At 44.7% G+C, this 26,337-nt stretch overlaps 2 protein-coding genes across 2 annotated transcripts in view; one reads left to right on the top strand and one right to left on the bottom strand.

Annotated features, from left to right (window-relative positions):
- Positions 1-2: 2 nt before the first annotated feature.
- On the top strand, positions 3-17,711 carry LOC110285442 (cytochrome c oxidase assembly protein COX15 homolog). The gene is made up of 9 exons (XM_021151618.1): positions 3-176; positions 1,522-1,712; positions 3,894-4,016; positions 5,865-6,051; positions 9,514-9,681; positions 11,385-11,466; positions 13,136-13,290; positions 14,708-14,821; positions 16,009-17,711. Exons 1-9 carry the CDS (start codon positions 87-89, stop codon positions 16,138-16,140), a joined length of 1,242 nt encoding a protein of 413 aa, XP_021007277.1. The 5' UTR covers positions 3-86; the 3' UTR covers positions 16,141-17,711.
- A 4,023-nt stretch (positions 17,712-21,734) lies between these two features.
- Entpd7 (ectonucleoside triphosphate diphosphohydrolase 7) overlaps positions 21,735-26,337 on the bottom strand; it is a 40,171-nt gene continuing 35,568 nt past the window's right edge. The window contains exons 11-13 of the mRNA XM_021151868.1: positions 26,035-26,120; positions 24,819-24,980; positions 21,735-23,102 (exon numbers count right to left, since the gene is read on the bottom strand). Coding sequence (XP_021007527.1) covers positions 22,865-23,102; positions 24,819-24,980; positions 26,035-26,120 — 486 coding nt within the window. The 3' untranslated portion in view covers positions 21,735-22,864. The remainder of the gene's footprint in view (positions 23,103-24,818; positions 24,981-26,034; positions 26,121-26,337) is intronic.

The raw sequence follows: 26,337 nt of genomic DNA, 5'->3' as shown, positions 1-26,337 counted from the left end.
TGACCCGGAAGTGTTTGTCCTTTCGGGAGCGGAGAAGCGGACCGCCGCTCGCTGGGGCGCTCCGGCAGTGGCGCTGGACTGTCAGCATGCAACGGTTGCTCCTTCCGTCCCTGAGGGCCTTGACCGGGAGCCGCAATGTCGGGCTCCTGGTCCCTAGGGTGGCGTCCAGAACACAGGTACCCACTCCTGATGGCTCGGATCACGGAAGCCGGGCTGGGATAAAAAGGGCCAGGATAAAGTAAACGGACCGCCCTGCAAGTCCGGCTCGCCTTCTCATTTCAGGACACATTTCCTTGTGTCCCGACACCTTCCTGAATGCGGATCCGGAAATATTACCCACTGCTGTGTATGACTGACCAATTTATTTAGCTTTTAAGTTTCAATTTCCTTTTCTGTAGAATGGGAGAACGACCTGTTACACAAGGTGTTTGTAAGGATTAAATTTTTAAATATACATCAAACCCTTAGCACGTGATAAAAGCTCAGTAATTTTTATTTTATTTATTTATGTATTTATTTGCACATTTGTTTTTTGCTAAAAGCCGCCAGGCAGTCAGGAACTCCTATGTAACCCCATTCCACAGTGAAGGAAATTGAGACTTTCTTTAAGTTGCTTGTCTAAGATACCCAGTTACTTAGAAGTAGGAAACTAAACATGCTTTTTTTTTTTTTTTTTTTTTTTTTTTTTTTTTTGGTTTTTCGAGACAGGGTTTCTCTGTGTAGCCCTGGCTGTCCTGGAACTCACTTTGTAGACCAGNCGAGACAGGGTTTCTCTGTGTAGCCCTGGCTGTCCTGGAACTCACTTTGTAGACCAGGCTGGCCTCAAACCCAGAAATCCACCTGCCTCTGCCTCCCAAGTGCTGGGACTAAAGGCGTGCACCACTACCGCCCAGCCAACATATTTTTACTCTTAGTGTTAGACTCAAAAGAAGACATGTATTCTCTTCTCTGATAATCAATAGTAAAAGGTGAAAGATCTTTATGGTGTGAAGAGAAACCAGAGAATTCTAGAGTTATGTTCCTGGAAAAAAAAAAAATATGCCCACATAGTGCCTGCCCTGGAGGAGTCAGTTCATTCAATTGTTAGTTCAGGTACCAAATATGTATTAGGTCTTGCTGTGTAAGGACCCAGTACTACAAAGGGAGCAAGAGGAAGAGCTCCCAGTTTAGTGGGGCATAGGGACAGATCGCCTGATACATGACTGTGTGTTAAGGGTTGTGGTAGGGAAGGTACTTTGTGCTGTGACAGTAACCTGTTGTAAGATCCAGGAAAGTTTGGGGAATAACGATGCCAGCCCCGATCTCCAGTGGGTAGTATAAGTGGAATTGTGTAGGAGGGAATAGCACATTTAGAGACTGAGAACCCAGTAAGAAAGGGCTCCAGTAGTGCAGATGAGAGTCGGTGATTAACCAGAGCGGTAGCTGTGAAATGCAGCCTTACGGGGGCTTTACTCCAGTTAAATTGAGGATGAGTGTTGGTAGCAGATTCTTTCAGTTATGATTTTCTGTCTTGCTCCTTAGTGTGGCAGCAGCTGTGGCAGCCAGCGTCCTCTGAGGCCAGGGCAGTACAGCACCATCACTGAAGTGGCTCTGCAATCCGGAAAAGGGACAGTGTCCCTTCCTTCTAGGGCAGCCGAGCGGGCAGTGGGCCGATGGCTTCTGGTGTGCAGTGGGACAGTGGCTGGAGCAGTTATTCTGGGAGGAGTGACCAGGTGAGTCATTTACTCTTGGTGAATCAGGTTATCAGCTGAAAAGGGGAACGTTGGGCCTCATCTACTCTAGCTCGCTCCATTACAGATGGGGAAACTGGTAGCCTGCTCTATCTTAGAACAGGTTGGCTTTTTATTAGTAGGAGTTTCATTATCAGGACCAGTTCAGTCTTAACTGTTGCTGGGCATTGTTTCTATATATTTTTACCTCTCCAGTGTTAAGATCATACATAAATCACAGTTGCTTCATGTATCTCTTAGGTTGTCTTAATATCTATAAACTGACTTTATGGATTTAGGCTTTCCCTTCCTCTAACATCTTTTACTTTTATGTATTTATTATAGCTCTGTTATTATTGAACAAGACCAAGTCATTTGTCCTGTGGTTACCCAAAGTAACCATGGTCTATCTGGTGATGGTTAACATATCCTTTGTCCTTTAAATGAGTAGTTGCTTATTAGATTCAGATTGGGAATGAGGGGACAGAACATTGCCTAGGTGATGCAGCATTCACTCCGGGATCTGTTGGGGACTTCAGCTGACTTGATTACTATTGCCTGAATCCATTATTTCGTGAGAATTCCAAAATGGTAGTTTGTGTTGTCATTACCCCAGGAGACAGTCTTTATAAGAAAGGCAGGAGGAGGATACTGGTTTTCTTTGTTCACTAACTTCCAAAATAATGAGTCTGTTGCCAAGATCCTCCAAAGGTTACAAGGACAGGATTTGGATTTTAAAGTGCATAATAAACTGGGGCTGGAGAGGTGGGTCAGCAGTTAAGAGCACTGGCTGCTCTTCCAAAAGACCTGGGTTCAATTCCCAGCTCCCACACAACAGCTCACAACTGTCTGTAACTCCAGCTCCAGGGGATATGGCACTGTAACGAAGACACACATGCAGGCCAAACACTAAAGCACATAAAATAAAACCAAACAGATCACTGAAGTGCACATATTTAAACGCATTAGATAGATCTTAGTACACTGTGAGGATTGTGTTGATGGTTTGCTTAAAATCTCCCAGCTTAACTGGTGGGAATCTCTTGAACTAGGTTCCAGCATCTTTTGACAAGGCCTTTGGAAGTGTCTTTGCTTTCTGATCTGATAAGGTTTTCCAGGCTTATCCTGTGTGTTTCTTGCACTGGCGTTTAGTTTAAAAAACTGGGTTCCTTTGGGTGAAGATACTTTTTAGTTTGTGTGTACGTATCCATATCTGTCTGCACATATGTAGAGGTCAGAGGATGACCTCATTCCTGGGTCCGTCTCCGTCTCCCTCCTCCCTCTCAGAACCAAGGCCTGCCATTGACCTTGAACTTGCTCAATAGACCATTGAGTTCCAAGGGTCTGTTCGTCTCTACCTCCCCAGAACTGGGATTACAAGTGTGCGCTTTTGTGTCTGTTTTTGTTTGTTTGTTTGCTTTGTTTGTTTTGTTTTAACATAGGTTCTGAGGCTGGTGTCCAGGCAAGCCCTCTATTGGATGAGCTGTCTCTCCAGCCCCTACTTTCTAATTCTAATGAAGTGTGTGTGTTTATCTTCATGTTCATTGAACCCCTGTTTCAAAATCCTGTGTGGATAGCATAGGCTGTTATGGGAAATTGCAACAAATGTAAATAATATTATCTTGAACCTATATTTCTGTAGTAAGTCTCTTTTCCTGGTGTAGGGAAGGCTAGTTTTAGCTGGCATTATGTAGGGCTCAATGGTTGAATGAATACTTCGTGTACGCAAGGCCCTGGATTCAGTCCCTACCACCAAAATAATAAGAACGCCGTTTACGCATTTAATACACATTCCTTTAATCTAAGCATTGTTGTTGCCTATAAAGAAATGCTAGTGAAAGAGTTAAGTGGGACCCAGTCATGGTGGCACAGGCCTGTGGTCTCAGCACCTGGGGAGTGTAAGAGGCAGGCCTAAGCCATCTCAGACTCTGTTTGGGGGCGTGGGGAGAAGAAGGGAGCGGTTGAATAAGAGTCAAGAGAATAAAAGTGTAAGGAACCAGGAGCTGGGCATAGAGGGGCTGCTTGGCGGGAGAACCTGGATTCCACATCGAGCAGTAAATCAGGAAGGGAAGAGGAAAGCAATTCAGACCCATGAGTTAAGTTCGGATTTATTTATTGCAGTCAACTATTTATGAATGACCTAGAGACACTACACTCAGGAAGTGTTTGTTTTCCTATGCCAAGGTTGACAGAGTCTGGCCTCTCAATGGTAGACTGGCATCTGATAAAGGAGATGAAGCCGCCCACAAGCCAGGAAGAGTGGGAAGCAGAGTTCCAAAAGTACCAGCAATTTCCAGAATTTAAAATGTAAGTGTTAGAAACAAAAATTGACAAATATATGTGTTTATGTGTGATGAAGGTGCATATGTGCCTGTGGGTAGCATGCTTGGAGATACGGTTTCTCACTGAAGGAGCCAGGCTCACAGCCGGCAAGTCTCAGTGATCTTCTTGTCTCTCCTCCACAGCACCAGAGTTACAGGTACACACAGCCATGGCCAGCTTTTTAGATGGGTGCTGGGGATTTGAACTCAAGTCTTCACGCCTGCGCAATGAGTCCCTCACACACTGACCCATCTCCAAAGCCCCTCGAGTCAATGTCCCATCTTAGGTGAGGATGCTATTGCTGTGATGAAGCACCGTGACCAAAGAACTGGAGAGGGGAGGGTTGATGTCACTCACAGCCTTTAGAACAGTTCATCAGAAGCAGGAAGGGCCCGAACTCAAGCAGGGCAGAGACCTGGTGGCAGGAGCTCAGGCAGAGGCCATGGAGGGTGCTTACTGCTCTAAAGGTGGTGGGACCAGGAAGAGTGGAGCCTAACAGCAGGGCAGTCTAAAGTCTCATGCAATGGCCAACTTTATCCAGAGCAGTCAGCAATTTTTACCCCGAGGGTTAAGGAGAATCACGTGAGTAAGGTGTTCAATCACAAGGACAAGCCACATGTGGCACAACATGTTTTCCCATGGAGGCAAATGAGTAACAACAGCTGAAGCAACCCACTCCCATCCACTACGCCTGGGAGGAGCGTGAAAACACGTGCCAACAAAAATCCTGTGTTTCGAAGAAACTGAGGTCACAGGACTCTTGTCTTGTTTTCTTGGAATTTTTCTCAGAAGCACTCAGAATTCTCACTTGACTCCATTCTTGGACTGTGTCCCACACAGGGGTGCTGTTCACTGGCTTGCTTCCCATGGCTTGTTCAGCCTGATTTCTTACAGAACCCAGGACCACCAAACCAGGGATGACCCCACCCTCAATAGGCTGGTTCCTCCTGCATCAATTGCTAATTTAAAAAATGTTCACTGGGCTGTGGTGGCACACGCCTTTAATCCCAGCACTTGGGAGGCAGAGACAGGCAGATTTCTGAGTTCAAGGCCAGCCTGGTCTCCAAAGTGAGTTCCAGGACAGCCAGGGCTACACAGAGAAACCCTGTCTCGAAAACCAAAAAAAACAAAACAAAACAACAACAACAAAAATGTTCTGCAGGCTTGCCCACAACCCGTGGAGGCATTTTCTCAACTGGGGTTTGCTCCTCTCAGATGACTCTAGCCTGTGTCCCATTGGCATAAAACTAGCCAGCACAGGTACTACTCAATTTTTTGCTTCTTTAAATCCTTTACAATAATTAGATTTATTTCTTGATCTTTGGTTCACATAAGTATAGTGAGCTGCCTGCTATAAGTCTTTTAAGTCCCAAGTCATGTTAAAGTTACTGGAAGAGGAAGAGGGCAGACCTAACAAGCTGCAAGATTAAGAATGTTTCTGCATTCCCTAGGGAACTAAAAATGAAATGGGGTAGTTGGAGAGATGGCTTAGTGGTAAAAGTGCTTGCCCCGTAACCATGATGACCTAAATTCAACCTCAGAACCTATAGAACAAGCCAAATGCAATGGTGGACATCTATAATCCCAGCACTATTGGGAAGTGGAGGCAGGAGAATCAGCCAGAAATTCAGCGCCAGCCCAGCCTGAAGTACCTAGTGCAGTGGTGGGTGTAAGAGACTCTAATCAGACACAAGGTGGGAGGGAAGAAACTGTTCCCAAACATTGTCTGTGACCTCCACACACATGCGGCAGCATATATGTGTCCATGCACACAAAATAAGTGCAGAAATACAAGAGTTCCCTCTTTCTTCTTTTTGACTCCATTTCACCTAGCCTGAACCATGACATGACGCTGGCGGAATTCAAGTTTATCTGGTACATGGAATATTCACACCGGATGTGGGGTCGAGCTGTAGGCCTTGCATACATCCTGCCTGCTGCCTACTTTTGGAGAAAGGGTTGGCTCAACCGTGGCATGAAAGGACGTGTTCTCGCCCTCTGTGGCTTAGTCTGTTTCCAGGTAAGATTTATTCAAGATTGGGAAACCAGAGACACTCCAAAGAGTTGGCATTATTTAAGGAAGTCATCCTTGAAGCACTCCAATAGAGTAGGTAGAGTGAGCAGTTTAGTGCCATAGGCTTAAGCCATCTGACTTCTGTCATATATGATTTCCCTACTGTAAATAGATGTTCAAGTTACATCTGGTTCTTCTCCCAGCCCCATGCTCCCAGAAATAAGACTCAGACTCAGGAGATATTTACAAATACCTTGGCCATTTTGCTGGGCTTTTCTCTTACTAGATCATAACAAATTATCCCGTTTATTTTAATCTACATTCTGCCATGTGGTTGGTTACCTGTGCTCAGGTACCATGTGTCTGTCTAGTCACCTCTTCCTGGGAGAATCTCCCAGATACCTGGCTCTCTCCCAGGTGTCCCACTTTCTATTCTATCCTTTCCTATAGGCCATAGGTTTTTCAGTTGACAGGTGGTGCATCCATACAATATACAAGATATTCTCTCTACAGGGGGAGATACTAATAGCACCACTTGGGAATATAGACGTTAAATGAGATCATATCTATCAAGCACTTTTAGTTGGGTGAACATTATCTTGTGCTACTAGAAGTAGAGTTTGTGCCTCTATTATGGTTCTCTTCCTGTATTCTCTTCCATTTTTCTAACTTACCTAAGAAAAGAGTAATCCCTACTGGAGAGTGGCTTTAGAAAGCCACCCTTCTCTACCCTTTCAACCCCCTAACACTAGATAGGAAAGAAGGTTAGAAAGGGAAGGAGCCACATTATCATTATACAACTTCCTGCTGATTAGGGGCAGCACCTTCCTTGTGGCAAGTTTGACCTTGACCATCAGGCTATCTGATTTCTTCTTCTTGTTTCTTCTTTGCATATGACTATGTAACAAACCATGACCAACAGCAACCAGCAACATCCCTGCCTCTCAGGGCTCTAGCATTTATAGATCCTCTGAAAAGTCTCCAGAATTCCAAATGTCACACAATCACAGACACTATCTGCCACTGGCAAAATCACACCCCGGCAGAGCGCGAGGTAAATCCTAGTCAGCCGCTGTGGACAGTGTGAGGTAGCCCCGCGTCCCATGCCTGGGATTAAAACAAAAACATAACATTTGTGTGGTTTTTTTAAAAAAGAAATCAAAATTTCAAAATTGTCAATTAGAAAACTCCAAAAGAACAGTGTGTGGGATGAAGGTTGGGTACAGATATAACTGATGTTCAAGTATGCGTGGTATTTTAAAAGCATGTAAGCTGGACTTTTATTAAGGAAAAGAGCTTTGCAAGATTCCCACAGTCAAGCTAAGAGCCAAGAAAAGGAATAGAGAAGACACCTACAAGTATTTGGATCAAAATGTAAAGGTCCTGATGGTGTCATAGCATCAAAGAAACATCAACATTTGACCTGTAGGAAATGAGGCGGTTAATTTAACTCAGAAGTTAAATTAAGGAGACGAGCTAGTAAAGACGAGATTAACAAGCTGGAGAGAGAGAGATGGTTAAGAGACTGGCTGTTCTTCCAGAGGACCGAGGTTCAGCTCCAGGCACCCACATGGCAGCTCACAACTGTCTGTAGCTCCTGTTGTAAAGGATCGGACACCCTCACACAGACATACATGCAGGCAGACACCAACGCACATAAGATATGAATAAACATTTTAAAAAGAAATTAACAAGACAATAGAAACTGCAGAAGAGAATTAGACATTAATAAAAGTTATGTTAACTTTTATTATATTTTAGTGACTAAGCAAAGTTAGGTGGAATAAAAATAATAAGTTTAATAAAATAAAATGAAGGTAGAAATTTAAGCCGTCAGTGGTTGTGTGAGGAGGCAAGTGAGGCTAGAGAATTTGCTCAGTATACGCCTTCATTTTCCAGTGTCCCCGCAGAAGAGAGGTAGTTATGATAGCCAGGCGAGTCTTGAAAGAGGAAGGAAGTATCCACAAAGAATTACCTGAAGAAGTACAAGAGACTCAACCCTCTGACCTGGTCATGCGGGGTTGAGAGTGTGTCATGATTGTGTCTTGTCTTACAAGATTAGAATTGATGTAGCTTGGTAATTTGCTGGCTAAAGCAGAGAATTATGAATTGCATTCTGTGAGCTTTCTAAGCACAATCCTGCATTTTGTTGGGCAGGGGTGGATTTTGTTGTTACTCTTTGGTTGGCTGGTTTGGTTTGGATTTATGAAACAGTCTCATGCAGGCAAATCTGGTCTCCAACTTGCTGTGCAGCCAAGTATGACCTCAAGTTGCTGCTGCTGCTGCTGCTCCTACTTCCCAAGCACTGGGGTCACAAGCTGGTGCCACCACATCGGGCTTAAACACGAGCTTTCCTTACTGATCTTCCCCCCTCCCCCCCCCTCTCCCTTCTTCCTTCCTTCTGAAGGAAGAGCTGAAGTCTCTTTGGACTGTGTGAGTTTGGAGTTCAACTTTAAATTTCTTCACCTCCACAAATTAGCTTCCAGTTTCATTTTTCTTAGAGAGTTGAAATATATTTTTGCAAAGCAATCTGCATGCAAAATCTTACACATTTGTATGACCTCCCCCCAGATAGTTATGTTTATCTTATACCCACCTATCTCAACAGTAATTGTTTTTAAACAGTTAAACTGAAAGGAAATAAAACTTGAGACCTGTGATTCATGTAATGTATGTCAAATAGCCCAAAGAGTTGTTTGTGAGCTTTGAAACCTGGGACTGAGAACATAGCAGAACAGGCCAGGACATGCCCAGGCAGGCCCTTCGTCCTTAAAGACATTCCTGAGGCTGCTTAGCCATAAAGATAAAGAGAGATAAAGAGAATGATTTGCCTGACTGGCCTGGTGCCTCCCTATCTCCCACCCTTCTGACCTAAGTTAAATGTTAACAGGCTGCTAATGTTTAAATGGACCAATCATGTGAAACCTCGCCAGTTCCTCCCCCAGCCCCACCCCTTTTCTATAAAAACCCCTAGCTTCCAAGCCTCGGGTTTGAATCCACTGTCTCCTGCGGGAGATATGTGTCGCCCGGAGCTCCGTCATTAAACTACCTCATGCTTATCAAGATGGTCCACTGTTCGTGATTCTTGGGTGCACGCCAAATCGGGAATTGAGTGGGGGTTTCCCCACTAGGTTCTTTCAAAACTTTTAAGTTTTTTCTAAATACAATCTAGTTTTCATAGAATATTCTGTTTCACTGATTTACATGTTAACTTTTATTGAGTATTTGTACAGTTTTGGGTGCAGATAAACATCTGTATGATCTTATATACATGACCTATCTTCAGCGAAACGTAAGTCTAAAGAGTGGCCAAGCACTAATACTGTAAATACAGCGATTCTGAACACTGGCTGCGTGGGAGAGTGTAGAAAATGGGTCGGTAGGGCATTCTTTCTGATAATCTAGTTTCTCAGTAGAACCTGACAGGTCAAACCTTGTTTGATTTGCCTCTTTCTACTTGACTTGTAGGGTCTGTTGGGTTGGTATATGGTGAAAAGTGGATTGGAAGAAAAACCAGAGTCCTATGACATCCCTCGGGTCAGTCAGTACCGCCTCGCAGCCCACCTGGGGTCAGCACTGGTTCTCTACTGTGCCAGTCTGTGGACCTCCCTGTCTCTGCTACTGCCTCAGCACAAGGTAAGCATCAGGGTCACCACGGCTGCCCGGTGCTGACATGGCAGGGCAGTGGAAAAGCTGGTTCTAATGCATAGTTAGTGAGTCAAAACCAGACTCCCTTTAATGCCTGTTACAAAGCATGTATTCGTGAGGCTCTGATTCCAGTTCTGACGTGTATCAGTAAATCAATATCACACACACACACACACACACACACACACACACACACACACACACAGAGCCAGGAAAGTGGCTGGATAATATAGAGGCTGAATACCTTGTCAGCATTATCTAATGAGGAATGTAAAAGCACAAATTGTAGGAAAACGGCAAGGGGAGCTGACCGTCAGGCATGACCCAACCACATTAGCCCTGGCTCCCAGAGTGGATCGTGAATGGCAAGATAAGAGAGACTAGATCAAGAGCTGGGTTTGAACTTTTGCCCCATTGTGCAGTATTAAGTGGGGACACGGCATTCAGTCTAACACTGTATTGAGCCATAGTGATTTGTGTCTAAAAAGTGCTTTTCTGTATGTTGGGTTTTTGTTTTGTTTTGTTTTTCAGCAGTTTTTATGTGACTCAAAATCAAGTTCCAATTGTTTTGAGGCCTTCATCTATGAGAAGTCTCAAGTTACCACAGTTGTTTAGGTCACTATTTTCATTCTTTCTTTTTTAACTCTTTCACTTTTTTCTTATATTTACAAATAATGATTGTGGGTGGCCCGATGGCTCAGCATGTCTGAAAACTGAATTCCGTCCTCTGACCCCACGTAAAGGTGAATGAGGAGCGCAATAGACGCCACAATGTACATAATGATAATTTAAAATGCTTAAATTTAAAAGTAATACGTAAGTAAGTATTAAATCAGGAGGCAACCTGAATAAACTGTTCATGGAAAAAAAGTTTGATGTAACATAAGATTTTTTTCAGTAGAATCATTTAATAGGTGTAATAGATGTTTAGAGTTAGGGGCCTGAGTCCCAGTAAGGACTGGAAATGTTCAAAACAGAGCCAAATTTGAAACATTTTCATTGTAAATACTCTTCATCTGAAAGATTCTTCCTCTGACTTCCAAGGGAAATTTATAAAATAAACTGCTTGTGTCTATAGCTGTTTCCTGATAAGCCATCCTTCTTCAACCCCTGTGCTCTTTCATCCTTCCTAAGTACTAGCGTGCACACACATACACACATACACACACACACACACACACTCACACTCAGACACACACGCACACCCAAACCTGGAATGGAACTGTGGCAGGTTACTGATAACATTTATCAATTTTGCCCTTTTTACTTGTTTATATTCTACCAATTACAGAAAGAATTTGAGATATATGGCTAGTTAAGCAATATCGAGTCATGTCCTCCACCCCAGAAAGTACTAGCTACTGGGGGGCTATTTAAATTTTAATTATTTGATATCTGGGAGTGTCCAAGCTCATTTGGACAGTTCAGTATCCAACAATGAAATAGATGTGTGTTGGAACAATGTCTGCTGAAAGTGTTTAGCCTGTTAGAACAGTGTCTGCCGGGGATTCTTATCCTATGTAGGAACAGTGTGTGATGGGACTACTTACCCTGTGTTGGAGCAGTGTCTGCTGAGAGTACTTATCCTCGTCAGCAGACACCATCTGACCTCAAATTGTCTGGGTTTGGGTTTGGCCGATGTTGTGCCTCCATAATTCCTACCCAACAGCTCACCTGATTATCCTTTCCAGTTACCAGAAACGCGGCAGCTCCTGTGGTTGAGACGGTTTGCTGGTGGCACAGCAGGCCTGGTGTTCCTCACAGCTCTCTCAGGTAGGCTCAGCCCAGCATATATAGAGTATCTCCATCCAGTTTGAAGTGGCGTTTCTTGCCTGACACTCTCTTCTTCCTGCTGCTTCCTCATCTTTTCCTGTCACGCTCCGCTCCTTCACACCAGTGTCTGTTCACTGTCCCCTGCCCCGCTGTCCACTCCGTTGAACAATACTATTGAGCACTTACTGAATCTACACTGCCTAAGTTCAGATCAATTTCTGGCTTTAGCTGGGAGCTGCAAGCTGTGTAAAAACAGAGACGATGACCGGAAGTCATGTACATAACGAGCTTAGAACGGCGCCTGGCATGTAGCCGCAACCGTGTTAGTTGTGTGGTGTAAGCTTTATTGTTACACGTTACACCAGAGTGGTCACACAGGCGGCCTGTACTCAGTGAGGGTCTAAGATGACAAGTTCATTGGAGCTCAGACCCATGTAGGCCTGTCCTCCTAAGAGCTTTAATTTACTTATGTGTACATGTGTGTGTCTGTGTGAGTGTATGCCACATGTGTGCAGGTATGCAGAGACCAGAGAGGGCATTGCATTGCCCTGTAGCAGAGTTACATATGCTTGGGAGCCACCCAGCATGGGTGCTGGGAAGCGAGCTCTGGGAGAGCAGCAGCCACCGTCGTCCCAGCCCTAGGCTTCTTGTTCTTAAATGTGTTCTCACCTCTCCCTTCCCCACCTTGGAATGCATTGTCTAGTGTAGGACTAGATGTATCTAGTGTGATTAACTTAAACTCAGGTTAACTAGCACTTAGCTTTCATTCAGTTATGCTAGCCTCACTGAGTCCTAGACAGAGGCAGGAGGCTCCTGGCTAATGTTTGCAGGAACCACTAAGAACACTTCAGTTACCACAGACAGTTCTATTGGCAAGTGCTACTCAGCCATGAAAATGACATTAATCAAACCAGCCCACGGTACCCCGATTCTCTGCTTTTCACTTCTTTTCTGTATAAGGTGAGTTTGAATTTTGATGTTATAAATCATGTTTACAAAATGATTCAAATTTCTTTGACTTTGTTGATAATAGTGGATCTATCATCCATTCATTCAGACCTGCCTTCCTTTTGTGCTTAGACAGGGTTCAGTTTGTAAGTTTGTGATTTTTTTTTTTTTTTGTATTTTCTTTGCTCCTTCAACAAATATTTCCCGAATCCTTGGGAAGACAGACAGATAGTGCACAGCAAGGGCATCAGTATCACTCGGTGCCATGAGGAGGTAAAGCAGCCTGAGGGAGAGGAATCAGGTAGAGGGTGCGGGTTCCTGTCGCATCAGGGGATCCTCTTGTGCTGATGTGTGAGCAGGGACTGAGGGAGCGAGGAGTCAATCAGGTTCCGAGAGAGCCGAGCATCGTCAGGGACAGGAAGGACACAGAGTGGAAACAAACAGCAAATCTCCAGCATTTCTGGTCTCCAGCAGAGAGAGACCGTGCTGGAGTCTCGAGGTCAGAGCAGAGAAGGATTCAGGTGCTGCTGGGTTCCTGTAGGGACTGTGATGTGCGTTCCCACTGAGAACATTGTGAGTGCGTTCTTTCTGTTCCCACTTGCCTGTTTCTCTATTATCCTCCAAATTGTTCCTCAGTCTAGCTCTGGGCAGGAGATTTTTCTGTGTTTGGAGCTAATACTTGGTCTTCATTTTAATAACTCCTGTGTGTCTTGGCACGCAGGGGCTTTTGTGGCAGGGCTGGATGCTGGCCTCGTTTACAACTCCTTCCCCAAAATGGGAGAATCTTGGATCCCAGAGGACCTCCTGACCTTCTCCCCTGTTCTGAAGAACGTTTTTGAGAATCCTACCATGGTTCAGTTTGATCACCGGCTTCTGGTGAGTGTGCGCTATGTGCTGCTGGGCATGGGGACCCCACACCAAGTATCGGGAGTGCCAGCGAGGCACTGACAGCCTCGGGCCTCAGGGCAGTAACTGCTTATTCAGGCCAATAGTGCTGACTCCCCTCAATCCTGCATGTGCCCAAATGCCAGTGCAGCAGAGGGGTGGTTATTAGAGAACAGAGCACACAGCTATGGAAGAGCCCCAAGGGTGCCTATTAATTCTGTTCCATTTATTTAAGCTGATAGGTACTGATTGTGTGGGAGCCGTATTAAGACTGCCCTGGCAGCCTAAGTATGATGAACTGTACCCAGGAGACCCCCATGAAGCAGTAGTGTTAAAGAAGGCAGGGTAGGGTCACAGGGCACAAGGCGTAAGTGGGAGACCATGATAACTGGTGGATCCGAGAGAAGCTTTAACAGAACAAGAAGTTAAGATTTAGCAATACACGTAATACAATACAATACAATGTAATACAATACAATACAATGTAATACAATGTAATACAATACAATACAATGTAATACAATACAATACATGTAATACAATAGAGAGCAAAGGAAGCCCTAGAGTTCTCCTACAGCGTTCTTAAAACATGACCAGCAGAAACCGGACCTCTAGAGTGAGTGTTAAGCTAGGGGTAGGATGCCATCAGATGGAGGCATGCCCAGTGTGTGACGGTAGACAGGGAGACATACAGAAGACCATATCCTTGGGCTAGGGCTGATATTCAAGGTCGTTTCAGTCCCCACCCCTACACAGTGTTTTAGCATAAGTAAACTGGGATTGGGTCTCCCCCCCATAGCTTCTTCTGAAACATAGAAATATGATAGAAGACATTCTCTCTGGCATAGATGGAGATGAGAAACGTTATTGCCAGACCCAGACCCTTCTTCTGGTGTAAATGAAACCAGCTGGAAGCACTGCCACTCCCACTCAAGTTAAACCCTTTCTGTGCTGAGGTCAGCCCTGCTTTAAGGTAGTCACTCCAGTTCCAGAGGCTTCAACAGCTCCTGTGGCCTCCGCAGGCACCACATGCACACAGCGCACAGACATGCATGCAGGCTAAACACCCATGCCCAAAAGATAAAAATAACTTTGCAGAAAATGTACAGTTAGATGTGAAATTATAGCCAAGGATACAAGGTCTGATTTAAGAAGCAAGACTCTCCCCCAAGGGAAGGGAAGTAAGTACAAAGTAGGAAACACAAACCCCAGTGGTGCCCTGGTGACAGTGCCACCTCAGTTGGAGCAGAAGGGGATGGTGGTGATGCTAACTTAGAGCAGCTGGGCTGGGTATCGTTCCTCGTGACTAGGAAAGTTGTTTCTGGCTGGTGTGAGATGTGTGACTTGAGTGGGAGTCAATGTGACAGAAATCCTAGCTGCACAATGACCATCTATTTCTCTCTTGTAGGGAGTCACATCCGTCACTGCCATTACAGTGCTCTATTTCCTGTCCCGGAGAATCCCCCTTCCTCGAAGAACCAAGATGGCAGCAGTGACTCTGCTAGCTTTGGCATATGCACAGGTACATAGCCCTGCTTGGTCCAATGGCATGTCCCAAACAAAGCTAATGGTAATAGTAGATTAATAATGATATAAAGGGTGGCAATACATGATTGCCACAAGAGGAGTGACAGATGGCTGATAAACACAACAGCCTTTTAATATTAGAGAGGAGCAACTAAAAAATACTAACCCCCCACTTTGTGCTTGTAGCTCTCTGGAGAGCTGAAGCTCGGGTGTGAGGCAGCAGGCAGAGATGATGGATTAGCATGGGTCTAGGAAAATGCACAAGTTTGGATATTCTTGGAGAGACCATGAGCCTATAATAACTTTCTTCAAAGGGCAATTAGACAATATAATATATATTATGTATGATATATGAGATCTAAAGCTTTGGTCCCCAAAACTGACAGTTGTCTTAGAAAAACTAACGCACTCAGAGCTTTGCGTAAGGAAACTCAGACTTGTGATGGTAAAACTGGAAACAAATTAAAGCCACCACCGATGGCTCTGCTGCGAGATGCAGCACAGCAGTTTAAGAAAGAGCGAGGGACAGGACAACGTTTTTTGTTTTTAGGATTTATTTATTTACTTTATGTATATGAGTACTTTGTTGCTGACACTCCAGAAGAGGACATCAGATCACACTACAGATGGTTGTAAGCCACCATTTGATTGATGGGAATTAAACTCAGGACCTCTGGAAGAGCAGCCAGTGCTCTAACCACTGAGCCATCTCTCCAACCCAGAACAATGTATTTTTAACAACATAGAACTATATTTATCTCTGTATCCCAGCACTTGGGATGGAGAGGCAGGTGAGTTTAGGACTAGCCTGGTCTATATAGTGCGTTCTAGGCCAGCCAGGGTTACACAGTGAGACTTTGCCTTAAACAAACAACAAAAACAGAAAACTGTCTCTCCATACCCACAGACATGAAAAGTGAGGCATATAGGATGGTAGCAGTGATGACCTGTGGGGACAGGAAGCAGGAGCTGGGTGTGGTAGCTCATGCTCATGATCCCAGCACTCTGGAGACTGAGGCAGTAGGATTGCTTGCACCATGACTGACTGCGTCCTGGATTTCTTTATTTTATGGATGCTTGCTTCTGACATGGGATACATGCATTTGTAATGTCTGAGAGACAACGTGGCGGTGTGTGCAGTCACTTTCAAGATGACTTCTTTTCTTCTTTCTTCTACCACAGGTGGCCCTGGGCATTAGCACTCTGCTTATGTACGTCCCCACTCCGCTGGCTGCCACACACCAGTCAGGCTCCTTGGCTCTGCTCAGTGGTGCCCTTTGGCTCATGAATGAACTCCGAAGAGTCCCTAAATAATTCTCAGAGGGCCATTTCCTAGGACTGGAACTGCCTGGGAAATTCATCACCAAACACAAGAACTTAGCCTTTTCTAAGACGGTGGTATTGACATGCCGCATGGTTTCCAAATTGGTCAAGTCATTCAGAACTGTTCTGAGATGGGCACTGGACCAAGAACATTACTAAGGTGTGCTTATACCAGAGGTTTCCTTTAAAACTCTGCTGCATAAACAAGGATCTGCCGTTTGCTGCTTTGTAAGAGGCAGGCTGACTTCTTAGATCTTGGTTTCTATGTCCTGTCCACTAGTCAGGCTTCTGGTGACAGTGACAGATTCAGGAACACGTGCCCCTGTGGAGTTACTCGACCAGTTGGCTGGTGACTGACTACATGTTAGTTTGTTACCAAGGTCTAGAGTTGTCATATTTTCTGGTTTTGATAAGCAGCTAGGTTTGTGAAGTGAGTATTCTTTTATGCATATGTGTGTTTGTGTTAATATATGCCATGTGTGTACGGGTGCCCATGGAGGCCAGGGAAGGTGCTGGGTCCCTGGAGGTGGACTTAAAGGTGATTTTAATATGCCTGATACAGGTGATAGTAACCAAACACAGGTCCTCTGGAAGAGCAGCAGGCACTTTTAACAGCTAAGCCATCTCTCCAGCCCTGGAGTGAATATTATTAAAATTAAATGTTGACAATTTCAAGTTTTAAAAAATAGATGGAGGCTTAACATGTCTGACCTGAGGCTGCACATTTGCAATTTCTGAACAAGATGATCAGGTTATTTTTTTTTAACTCTAATAATTATTCTGTGAGTCTCAGTGTATCCTAAGGGATACTGTTCTTAGCTAGTCTTAGCAAAAACAAACACACATGTGTTTTACTCCTCCAGTCCCAGGCCCTGCTGGGCTTGTGTTATTGCACAAGAGGTTCAACCTCAGAACAAGGCTCATCCTAGACCTAAGCGATCACAAGGCTCTGAACAGGACTGGGCTGGGTTTAAGTTCTGCCAGCTTGTTCCCATTCCCTCCGAATCGCTACCGCACCTACCGTGCCTCATTTAACCTGTTGGGCCTATGTCAGCAGGGTAGACAGGAGCCTTCCAAGAAGGGGACCAGGGCGGCTTGCACATCCTCTGCTTCCCAACTCCAAATCCGCCCTCTTCAGTTAGAAGCAATCAGCACAGGGCAGGAGGGTCCAGCCAGAGACCCCAGGAACCGGTTTATAGTCACCCCAAGCACATGGCAGCCGGAGTCAGCTCAAGTCTCAGATATTTTGCTGCAGGTTTATGTTTGTTTGTTTGTTTGTTTGTACTACAGTTAAGCATGTTCGGAACAGATCCAATATATAGCTGTTTAACTGCTTTATGGTATACACACACACACACCCACACACACACACATATACACCACACACACCCTAAATACACCCTAATACAATTATTGATTTATGCCCCAAATGTCTATTTCAGAAAAATCCATTGCACACTTAAAGGATTAAATAATTTCCTTTAATGTTTTCAACAGTCTGTCCACAATTCTGTCAATTGTTTTTAATTTATAAAGGTAATTAAAACATGTATTTTCAGTCAGCTAACGCAGGATTTTTGTTTTTCTTTTACCAGCCCTATGAGATTGATTAGGCCATTAATTCTTATGACATCATTTAATCTTCCTAAGAATTTACTTATTATTGTGTGTGCATGTACATGACAGGGGATATGCATTGTACATGCGCGTGCATGCAGAGAAAAGGGGACAACTCCTGCGAGTTGGTTCTCTCCTTCTGTCTTTGTGTGGCGATTGCTTTGTACCCGCTGAGCTGTCTCACTGGCTCAGGTTTGCGTCTTTAACCTGCACTGAGATCTGGTTTCCTGCGGCAGAGTCAGTGACTGTCTGGAGTGAAATTGGTTGCAAAGACCAGCTCTGATAATCAGGAGTTTAGAATAGCAGTTTACCTGCAGCCCTCCTGGTCTTGGGGTGAATGGGGGGTTCTATGTGGGCATATGCCACACAGAGCCACATAAGACACTGCACATTTTCTAGAACTCCACATCTATCAGAATATTAAGAATTATTCCATGAAATTTAAGAATTCCACAAAAAATTCTTTTTTCCACCGCCTGGCTGACAAAATTCTTAATGTAAAGCATGTAAAAGAGCCACCTCAGCCACCGGAAGCAGGGCGGTCCCAAAGCCTTTGTCCTTAAGGTCATGGGTCACAGTGGAAGGAGCCGTGGCCACTGCAGAGACCATGCTAAAGGTAGAAATTCTGGAGGAGATGTAGTGTATACTTCAGCTTCAACTAAACGGAACAGTGTGGAAGGAGAACTTGAACAGAAATCTGACCGTTTGGAGGGCTCGGGATCCCTGCTGGCAGAGGTGGGCTTGAGTAAAGGGGCAGAGCCAAAATCAGGGCTGGACTCACCAGGACCGCCTTCAAACTGCGGTAGCTCAGATTTAGAATGTCCTCCAAGGGCCCATCTGTTAAAGGCTTGGTCCTCATGGTGGCATTATTGGGAATGGTGGGACCCTCGTGGCCAAGCTTCCTAGAAGGTCTTTACATCATTGGAGGATGAGCGAGACTCCCAACTCCATCCTTTCTTGCATCCTGGTCATGAGCTAATCTATGCCTCACATGCCTGCTGCAACATCCACTTCATTTCGGGCTCAGAGCAAAGGGATACTTGACTGAGTTGACCATCTACAGCTGTGAACCAGAACAGCCCGTTCTCTGTATAAATCATCTCAAGTGTTTGGTTATAGTAAACGGACTAGCAGCCTGGGGGTGGGGGTGGGAGTCAGGGGTCTATTAGTAATTGTCCTGCTTTAAAGAGAGGCTCAGGAATAGACACATCGTCAAGCTTGTCTGACATGCAGGCACGGTTAAACATCCTATGACTCAGAACATTTTCAACTCAAGTTTTTATGCCATAGAAGCAATGACCTGATTCATATTTGAAAAACTGGAAGCCCTTATAGCATGAGCAATAACTCCATTTTACAATATAAAAAAGAGTCTTTTTATTGCTCCGATTTCCAGAAATGAAAATGGTCTGCTGGTGTGTGGTTCTCCTCTGTCCTTCTAATGATAGTATTAACAAACAAAAATAATGAATTACTAGGCCAAGGGGAGATATGAAACCCTTCAATGACAGCCGATGGGGATATAGAACAAGACAAAGCTGGCTTAACATAGAACTTAACAAGCCTCCCACCAAAACAGAAAGCCTGGAATGGACAGGAACCCATGCAGGGTACAGCAGCTTTTCCAGTTAGATCACATCCAAGTTAGGAGGAGGGTGGAGGCCAAGGACAGAGCCACCCACCATACAGACCATTACCTAAAAGTATTTGATTTCAATCATTGTTTTGCAATCATGGTTTACAAAAATATTTGTTATTCTGTATTGCTAGTCAAAGGTGCCAAAACTTGGTTTTTAGTCCTCATTTTTGAACGTACTAATTTTTATAATGCCAGCAAAATCTTCACGAGTTTGGCAGAAGTCTACCATCCCCACAGCAAAGACTGAGGGTAAAACATAAACTAAGAGACCGATTTAAGAGACTCTGAAACAGCCACGCTATTCCTACTTAATTCCTAGTCCAGCTAAAATGAAGTCACATACAAATCCCAGTCTGGAAACTTGCCAAGAATCGCCACCTATTCCATAATGAGGTAGATATCTCTATTAGGCATTTGTACCTTCATTCAGATTGCAGTTATTGGAATGTTGTGGGTAAGAAAAAAAAATGTGCAAAGTTAAGCTAATTGCTTAAACATAAAACCAGAAGTATTTTAAATACTAAAACAGATGCAGCGAAAACTTGGCTAATGAGATCCCACTTGAAGTCTACCCTCAGGGGTGAGTTGAGAGCAATGTCCTCAGCTCCATATAACAGAGTGTCCCTTCTTGTTCTTAACCTATGGAACTCCGGGAAGCCTTATGGTAAGGAAGGTAAGTCTGGACCCCATAATACGAAAGCAATAAACAGGATACAATGCACCAAACAGAAACTCAAAGACTAATTAAAATAAATTAAGAAATATATTTATATTGAGAAATGGTAAAGATAGGTATCCTGAGATTTTTTTTTTCAAACTATAAAAAGAATGTAGGGGGTATCAATCCGAAAGGCTGCCGTAATGATTAAATGATATATAGTAAAGAACACAACATTAAGAGGGATACAAATAAGTGCTTGACAGATGGAAGCTTCTAGTAGCATCAGGACAAAGAGGAAGATCAGTAATGAGAGCTTCACAACCAGGCGATTACCACCTCCCTCCTCCAGCCTCAGTTGGAGCCCATGAACATGGCCACTGTTAACCTGCCCAGGGACTTCTGACTAGATCTCTCATCACACCAAGACAGCTATATAGAAACCAAGATGGAGCTAAATGTTCCCTGAGGAAGCAAATGGCTAGTAAGAGCATTTTAAAACAACATTAAAAAAAAAAAAAAAAAAAAAAGCAGAGGCTCAATCACAGGACATAAAAATTAGAAAGATGGAGAATGGAGACAACTGAGAAGTCATAAAATGTCAATGTCAACCTCACAGTCCTAATGAAAAGTAGATGACATGAAAGAATTCTTTGCTAGGTGTGCACATATCTAATGTGCACGCATGGTGGCACACATCTTTAATCACAGCACTCAGGAGGCTGAGGCAGGAGGACCACTGAGAACCAGGCCAGCCTGAGTTACTTAGTGACACCCATCCTGCCTCAAAAAAAAAAAAAAAAGAGGAGGGGGAGAGGAGGGAGGGGGGAAGAAGAGGAAGAAAAGGAGGAAGGGGAGGAGGAGAAGGAAAGAGAGGAAGAGGGAAGGGGAGGAAAGGGAAAGGAGAAGAGAGAGGGGGCGAGGAGAGAGAGGGAGGAGGGGGAGGAAGAGGGAGGAGATGATGATAATTGCGGCCTTGCCTAACTGCTAAGTCAACACACTCATCCTCACGTTGGCTTATCTCTAAGACCATCTTGACTTTTTTTCTCTATTTTATAAATCATTTCATTTCCTTCTGTTCCCAGGAGGAATTTATTATCAAAGAAATTCATTTTTATTCCTTTAGACTCTTTTTTTTTCCTTCTGTATTCCAACACTAGAAATAAAAGGCTTTGGCAAAATGAAAAGAAAATGAGCCAGGTTGGTGATGCTCCCCTTGAAGCAAAGAGACAGAGGCAGGGAGATCAGGGCTTCAAGGCTACCTAGAAAACTGGGCTCAGGAGGCCTGCCCCACTCCCCAAAAGAAAAAATCAAACTCCTGCTTAGACCCTGGGAACAATCCCAGGTGCGCCCTCGTGGTTTTGTCCAGAAAATAAAAGGGGATCCGTGGGGGCAGGGAGGAGCTGATGATGGAGGACAACAGTATGAAAGGCTGGCTACAGAGAAGCCCTTCTGAGAGGCAGTAGGTGAGAACTTCGGGAATATGGCTTTCCTCTCCCCGTTAGTGGGAGAGCTATTTGTGACAGACATCCAGAAAGTGGCCAGGTTGCTCCATGGCAGACTTGTTTAGTTATGCCAAAGTTTAGAATTTGCTGTCTTTTGAGCATCTCAAAAAAAAAAAAAAAAGTAAAATCTTTGACTTTAAGCCAGGCATGCTGGCTCATGCCTTTAATCCCAGTGATCGGGAGGAAGATGCAGGTCTCTGTGAGTTTGAGTTCAAGGCCAGCCTGGTCTATAGAACAAATTCCTCCAGAACAGCCAGAGCTACAGAGACCCTGTCTCAAAAAAAAACAAAAAAAACAAACAAAAACAAAAATCAAAAGCTTGGATTTTATTGCCTTTGCCCACTCTCCTGATGCTAATCTTTCTTAAAACAAAACATAATTTATAAACAAAACAAGTACATTCCTTCCCAAAAAATATATAAGATCTTAGCGGTGAAATGAGGGAAGTCACTTTGAATCTTCTGCACGCTATATGCCTGTGAGGCCGTAACTGAAACAGGCAAACCTAGGTCCTGTTCCTATCACGGTTTCTCCAATCTATAAGCACATTTAAGGCTCAAAAGACAGTATTAATGCCCAAGCAGCCTTGTGAGGCACATAGACATGGAAATGTTTTCTATACTGGTCAGACCAAGTATCAGATAAAATACTGTTAGATCTTCAATAAGTCATTCATTTCAAAGGCGCTCTAACCTCTCAGATCTATATAACAAAATCAGAAACACTGCTGGGGGTGGGGGGGAGATCTCCGAGCACACCCACAATGGCTTGTCAAGTAAGCAAGGAAGTTGTATCATTTTGGTTGCCTTGAAATCTGGTCCACTGAACCTCAGAGATCTTAGGTCCCTATTCAAGGCTGTGGATCTCCACATAAGGATCTCTCTGTTACAGAGAAAACAGGGGCAACTGCACTTGCTGGAATGTCTCTGGCTTTGTAGCAGTCAATCCAAGCTGATTTCAACCATGCCTCCGGTTGCCCAATCAAAAACTTGCTTCAGCAAGGGGGGGGGAGGGGGGGAATGCTACATCCCAGAAACAGATCAAATTTCTGAGATAGAGGAGAAGCATGCTTCATTTGGGCTAAGCTTAGCACCAGCCTCTCGACATTTAGTTCCTCGAAGTTAAATTGCGACTTCTGAGAAGAGGTCCCGTCCTGGGCACCAAAAAGAAATCAAAGTGAAAAAAGTAGAAATTCGCAGGCCGAAGCAGCATCGGAGGCCAGTTCGAGAAAGTGGAGGAATTCTGTAAGCAGCAGCAATCCGAAGGCGCTGGAAGTTCTCCACTTCCGCTCCAGCCTCACGGCCCCACCTGGACCCCAATCATCGGCACCACTTGCTCGATCCACAGCAGGTCCAGAGGAGCCGAGGCTCGGGTTTGTCTGCGGTGAATTCTGTGGATGCGCAGAAGGTACAGGACGATGGCCAGAAGCACCACCAGGGTACAAGCAAAGAAGAGATAGTGGTTGTAGACAAAGGAAAGGCGGAGCCAGCTGCCGTGGGCTGGCCGGACACCTCCCTGTCCCTGCCGAAGGTCCCTAGGGCGAGTGGAGAGAGAACTGTTAGTTTCAGAGTGGACCTGGGCTGTCGGCTGAAGTCTCCATCCCACTTTATCCTTCTTATCTCTCCACTCAGGCATCCTAAGAAACCAGCTGTGGCCAGCAAATGAAGCTTAAGGACACCGGGGCCAAGGGCTGACCGACTCTTCCAGCACCTTCCCTTCCTTGGTCTACAGGAGGAGAAGCCACGTGGGCTGTTGAATGTGGGGACAAGAGCAAAAGACCTTTGAAACTAAAGTTAAAAAAAAAAAAAAGTGAGCAGAAAGACAAAATTGGTCACCTGCAATGTAAATCTTTTGTTGTTTGGGGTTTGGTTTGGTTTGGTTTGGTTTGGTTTTTGAGACAGGGTCTATGTAGCCCTGGCTATTTTGGAACTCTATTGTAGACCACACTTGCCTCCAACACACCCAGCTGTAACATAAATCTTAAAGCATAGTTTGGGGCTGGAGAGATGGCTCAGTGGGTAAGAGCACCCGACTGCTCTTCTGAAGGTCCAGAGTTCAAATCCCAGCAACCACATGGTGGCTCACAACCATCTGCAACAAGATCTGACTCCCTCTTCTGGAGTGTCCGAAGACAGCTACAGTGTACTTATATATAATAAATAAATAAATCTTTAAAAAAAAAAAAAAAGCATAGTTTGTAAATACAGTACTAAGAGTAGAGTGTCCTTGAATGCAAACAAGACAAACTGAATGCATCTAGATCTTAAAAAAAAAAGGGGGGGGGGAGGCTGTGGCCTGAGCAGCAGCTGTGCTATAACCTGGAGAAACAGCATTATATAAACCAAAGATGGCCGGTCTGGTGCCTGGCTAGGATGGGTCCCACTCTGGCACCATGCAGCTACTACATCCATGTTTGTTTGTGTGACCTGCAATGGTCTTTAAAAATGTAAATCTCCAAATGGGAACATTTCATATAAAATACGGATTTCTGATTCCTCTGGCCAAACAGGAACTGGCAAATGCTGGGACAGGTAGCACCCAGAGTGACAAGCATGGGTACTCTAGGTGGTGCACACTCTGGTCCCACACTGTGCCACGCAGCCCACTTCCCTTACATCTGTCCCCTGTCTGCTTCCCAATAACAGAGTTTAGAGAAAAAGGCACAACTGAGTAAAAATTCTTCTTATTTTATCTGAACCTGTTCTAGGGAAGACAAAACCTGTCCCAAAGACCTCACGGGCCACAGTGGCAAGGCACAGGCCTCCCACAGCTGGCTCTAAATACCTGCCCTGGAAGCATGTTGGGTCCTTCTTGTAATGCTAGATGACCACAGACTGTGCCGGGTCATTAACACCATGTTGAGAAGGAGTCTACTCACTGGGAAAGGTTTTCCCAGTCAGCCTCTGTCAACTCCCCGTCAAATATGTTTCCCAGACTAACTTAAGACTGACATTTTAGGTCGTCAGTAGTATTCTACAAATGTGTAGTGTGAGCCCAATTCTAAGGACCAGTCCGTCGGAGGACAAATACAGGTGTTTTTCTGACATGGCCACGTCGAGGAAGGGATTCCAGATAGATCTATCTCGTCCTTTCTGTCCCAGCATGCCTCACTGGAACAGTGGCTCAGATGGAAGGCACAATAGAATTATTCTCTGGCTGTTGGGGAGGTAAAGTGGTTCACTGGAGAAACCTAAGGCATCAACTTAACATCCCCTGATGTCAAGGCAGCAGCTTGGAAAGCTGACTTTACCTGAGAGGCAGGAATCGGGTTTTATACAGAATTGCTCCCAGCGTCCACTGCACCTCTCGGTCATACACCAGCTGCGCTGTCTGCAGGTTTGGGTAGTCGTAGGGGAAGTGGAACCCCTCGTGCAGGACTTCGTACATCCAAGCTGACTTAAAACACTGATACCTGCGTTATGGGAAGAAAGTTCACGAAGCTTTAGAAAATATAAAGAAAAGGGGAACCGCAATGCATTCTTTTGTAGGAAGCCATGTGTTTCTATCAGATATCATTGGCTGGCCTCTCTTCCTGCTTCATCTTCTCACCTCTGGGGAGAGCCTCACTGCAGCCCCAGGGGCTATGGTTTTCTCCTGTTTTGATTTTCAAGATCCCTGTCTTTAGAGAACATCCTTAACAGCAATGCTGTGTTTGTACAATGTCTATGACTCGCATAAATGGAGACAAATGGCAGGATCACTGTCATCAGGGAGCATTGACAGGCACACAGAGGGACACTGCACTATTTTATGTTTATTCCTCCGAATCTGTCTTTTCTTTTCTCTTCTTTTTTCTCTGTGTAGCCCTGGCTGTCCTGGAACTCATTCTGTAGAACTGGGTGGCCTCAAACTCAGAAATCTGCCTGCCTCTGCCTTCTGAGTGCTGGGATTAAAGGCGTGCATCACCATGCCCAGCATCTTTGACTTTTTTCAAACTAAACATTTAAATATGGGAGGATAACAAATTCTTGACAAAATGTTGACAGTTGCTGAAACTAGGTTCTTTCTACTTTTTGGTTAATTTTCTATAATAAGATGTTTACAATAACAAAGGTCAGGCTGGTGAGATGGCTCTGTGGTTAAGAACACTGGCTGCTCTTCCAGAGATCCTGAGTTCAATTGCCAGTAACCACATGATGGCTCACAATCATTTACACTGGGATCTGATGCCCTCACCTGGCATGCAGGTGTACATGCAGACAGAGCACTCATACATTTAAAACATAGCTACATAAATATATAAATAGGTCATCACTGTTGCCATTGCATCACTTGGAGAGAGTGTTCTTTGTTAACCATTGGTTTTCTGCCACAGAAATGGGCTCACTGTTTGGTCTTCCAGAAAGCCACAATCCGAAATAATCAAATTCTCCTTCAGCCTAATATCCAATCAGTGATTCTCCATTATAATCGGCCACCCATGCGTTAAGACCGTATCGAAAGTAGAAGAAGAGAAACTGATTTACTTGAGTCGATGCTCGTCTGCGTGTGAAGAAAAGAGGCCGTTCTTGAATCTCTGGGCTAGCACCGGCCACGCCATGCCACAGTAATCCTGGAACAAGCACAGAGACACAGTGCAGCACAAAACCACAGGCAAATTCTCCGACCTCACCCAGGGGCGCTCTAGTTCTGGGAAATGATCGGCACAACTAGGATGCCACGCCCTCTGCACTCTTTGCTCCCAAGTGCATGATGAAAACATTTCTGCTCAGCCTTGCATTTCCACCACGGTGTGCCCAAAGCAAGGGAGTCGGGTGACCTGGACTGGA

This window comes from Mus caroli, chromosome 19 (genome assembly GCF_900094665.2).
Source record: "Mus caroli chromosome 19, CAROLI_EIJ_v1.1, whole genome shotgun sequence".
Taxonomy (NCBI): Eukaryota; Metazoa; Chordata; class Mammalia; order Rodentia; family Muridae; genus Mus; species Mus caroli.
Note: the sequence above shows the minus strand (reverse complement) of the source record. Positions and strands in the feature narration are given on the sequence as shown.

Excerpts from the sequence above, each read along its gene's own strand:
- LOC110285442 (XM_021151618.1), top strand. The coding sequence starts at position 87 with ATGCAACGGTTGCTCCTTCCGTCCCTGAGGGCCTTGACCGGGAGCCGC. Across the intron at positions 1,713-3,893 it reads ATTCTGGGAGGAGTGACCAG|GTTGACAGAGTCTGGCCTCT; the intron begins GTGAGTCATTTA and ends TCCTATGCCAAG. Across the intron at positions 6,052-9,513 it reads GTGGCTTAGTCTGTTTCCAG|GGTCTGTTGGGTTGGTATAT; the intron begins GTAAGATTTATT and ends CTTGACTTGTAG.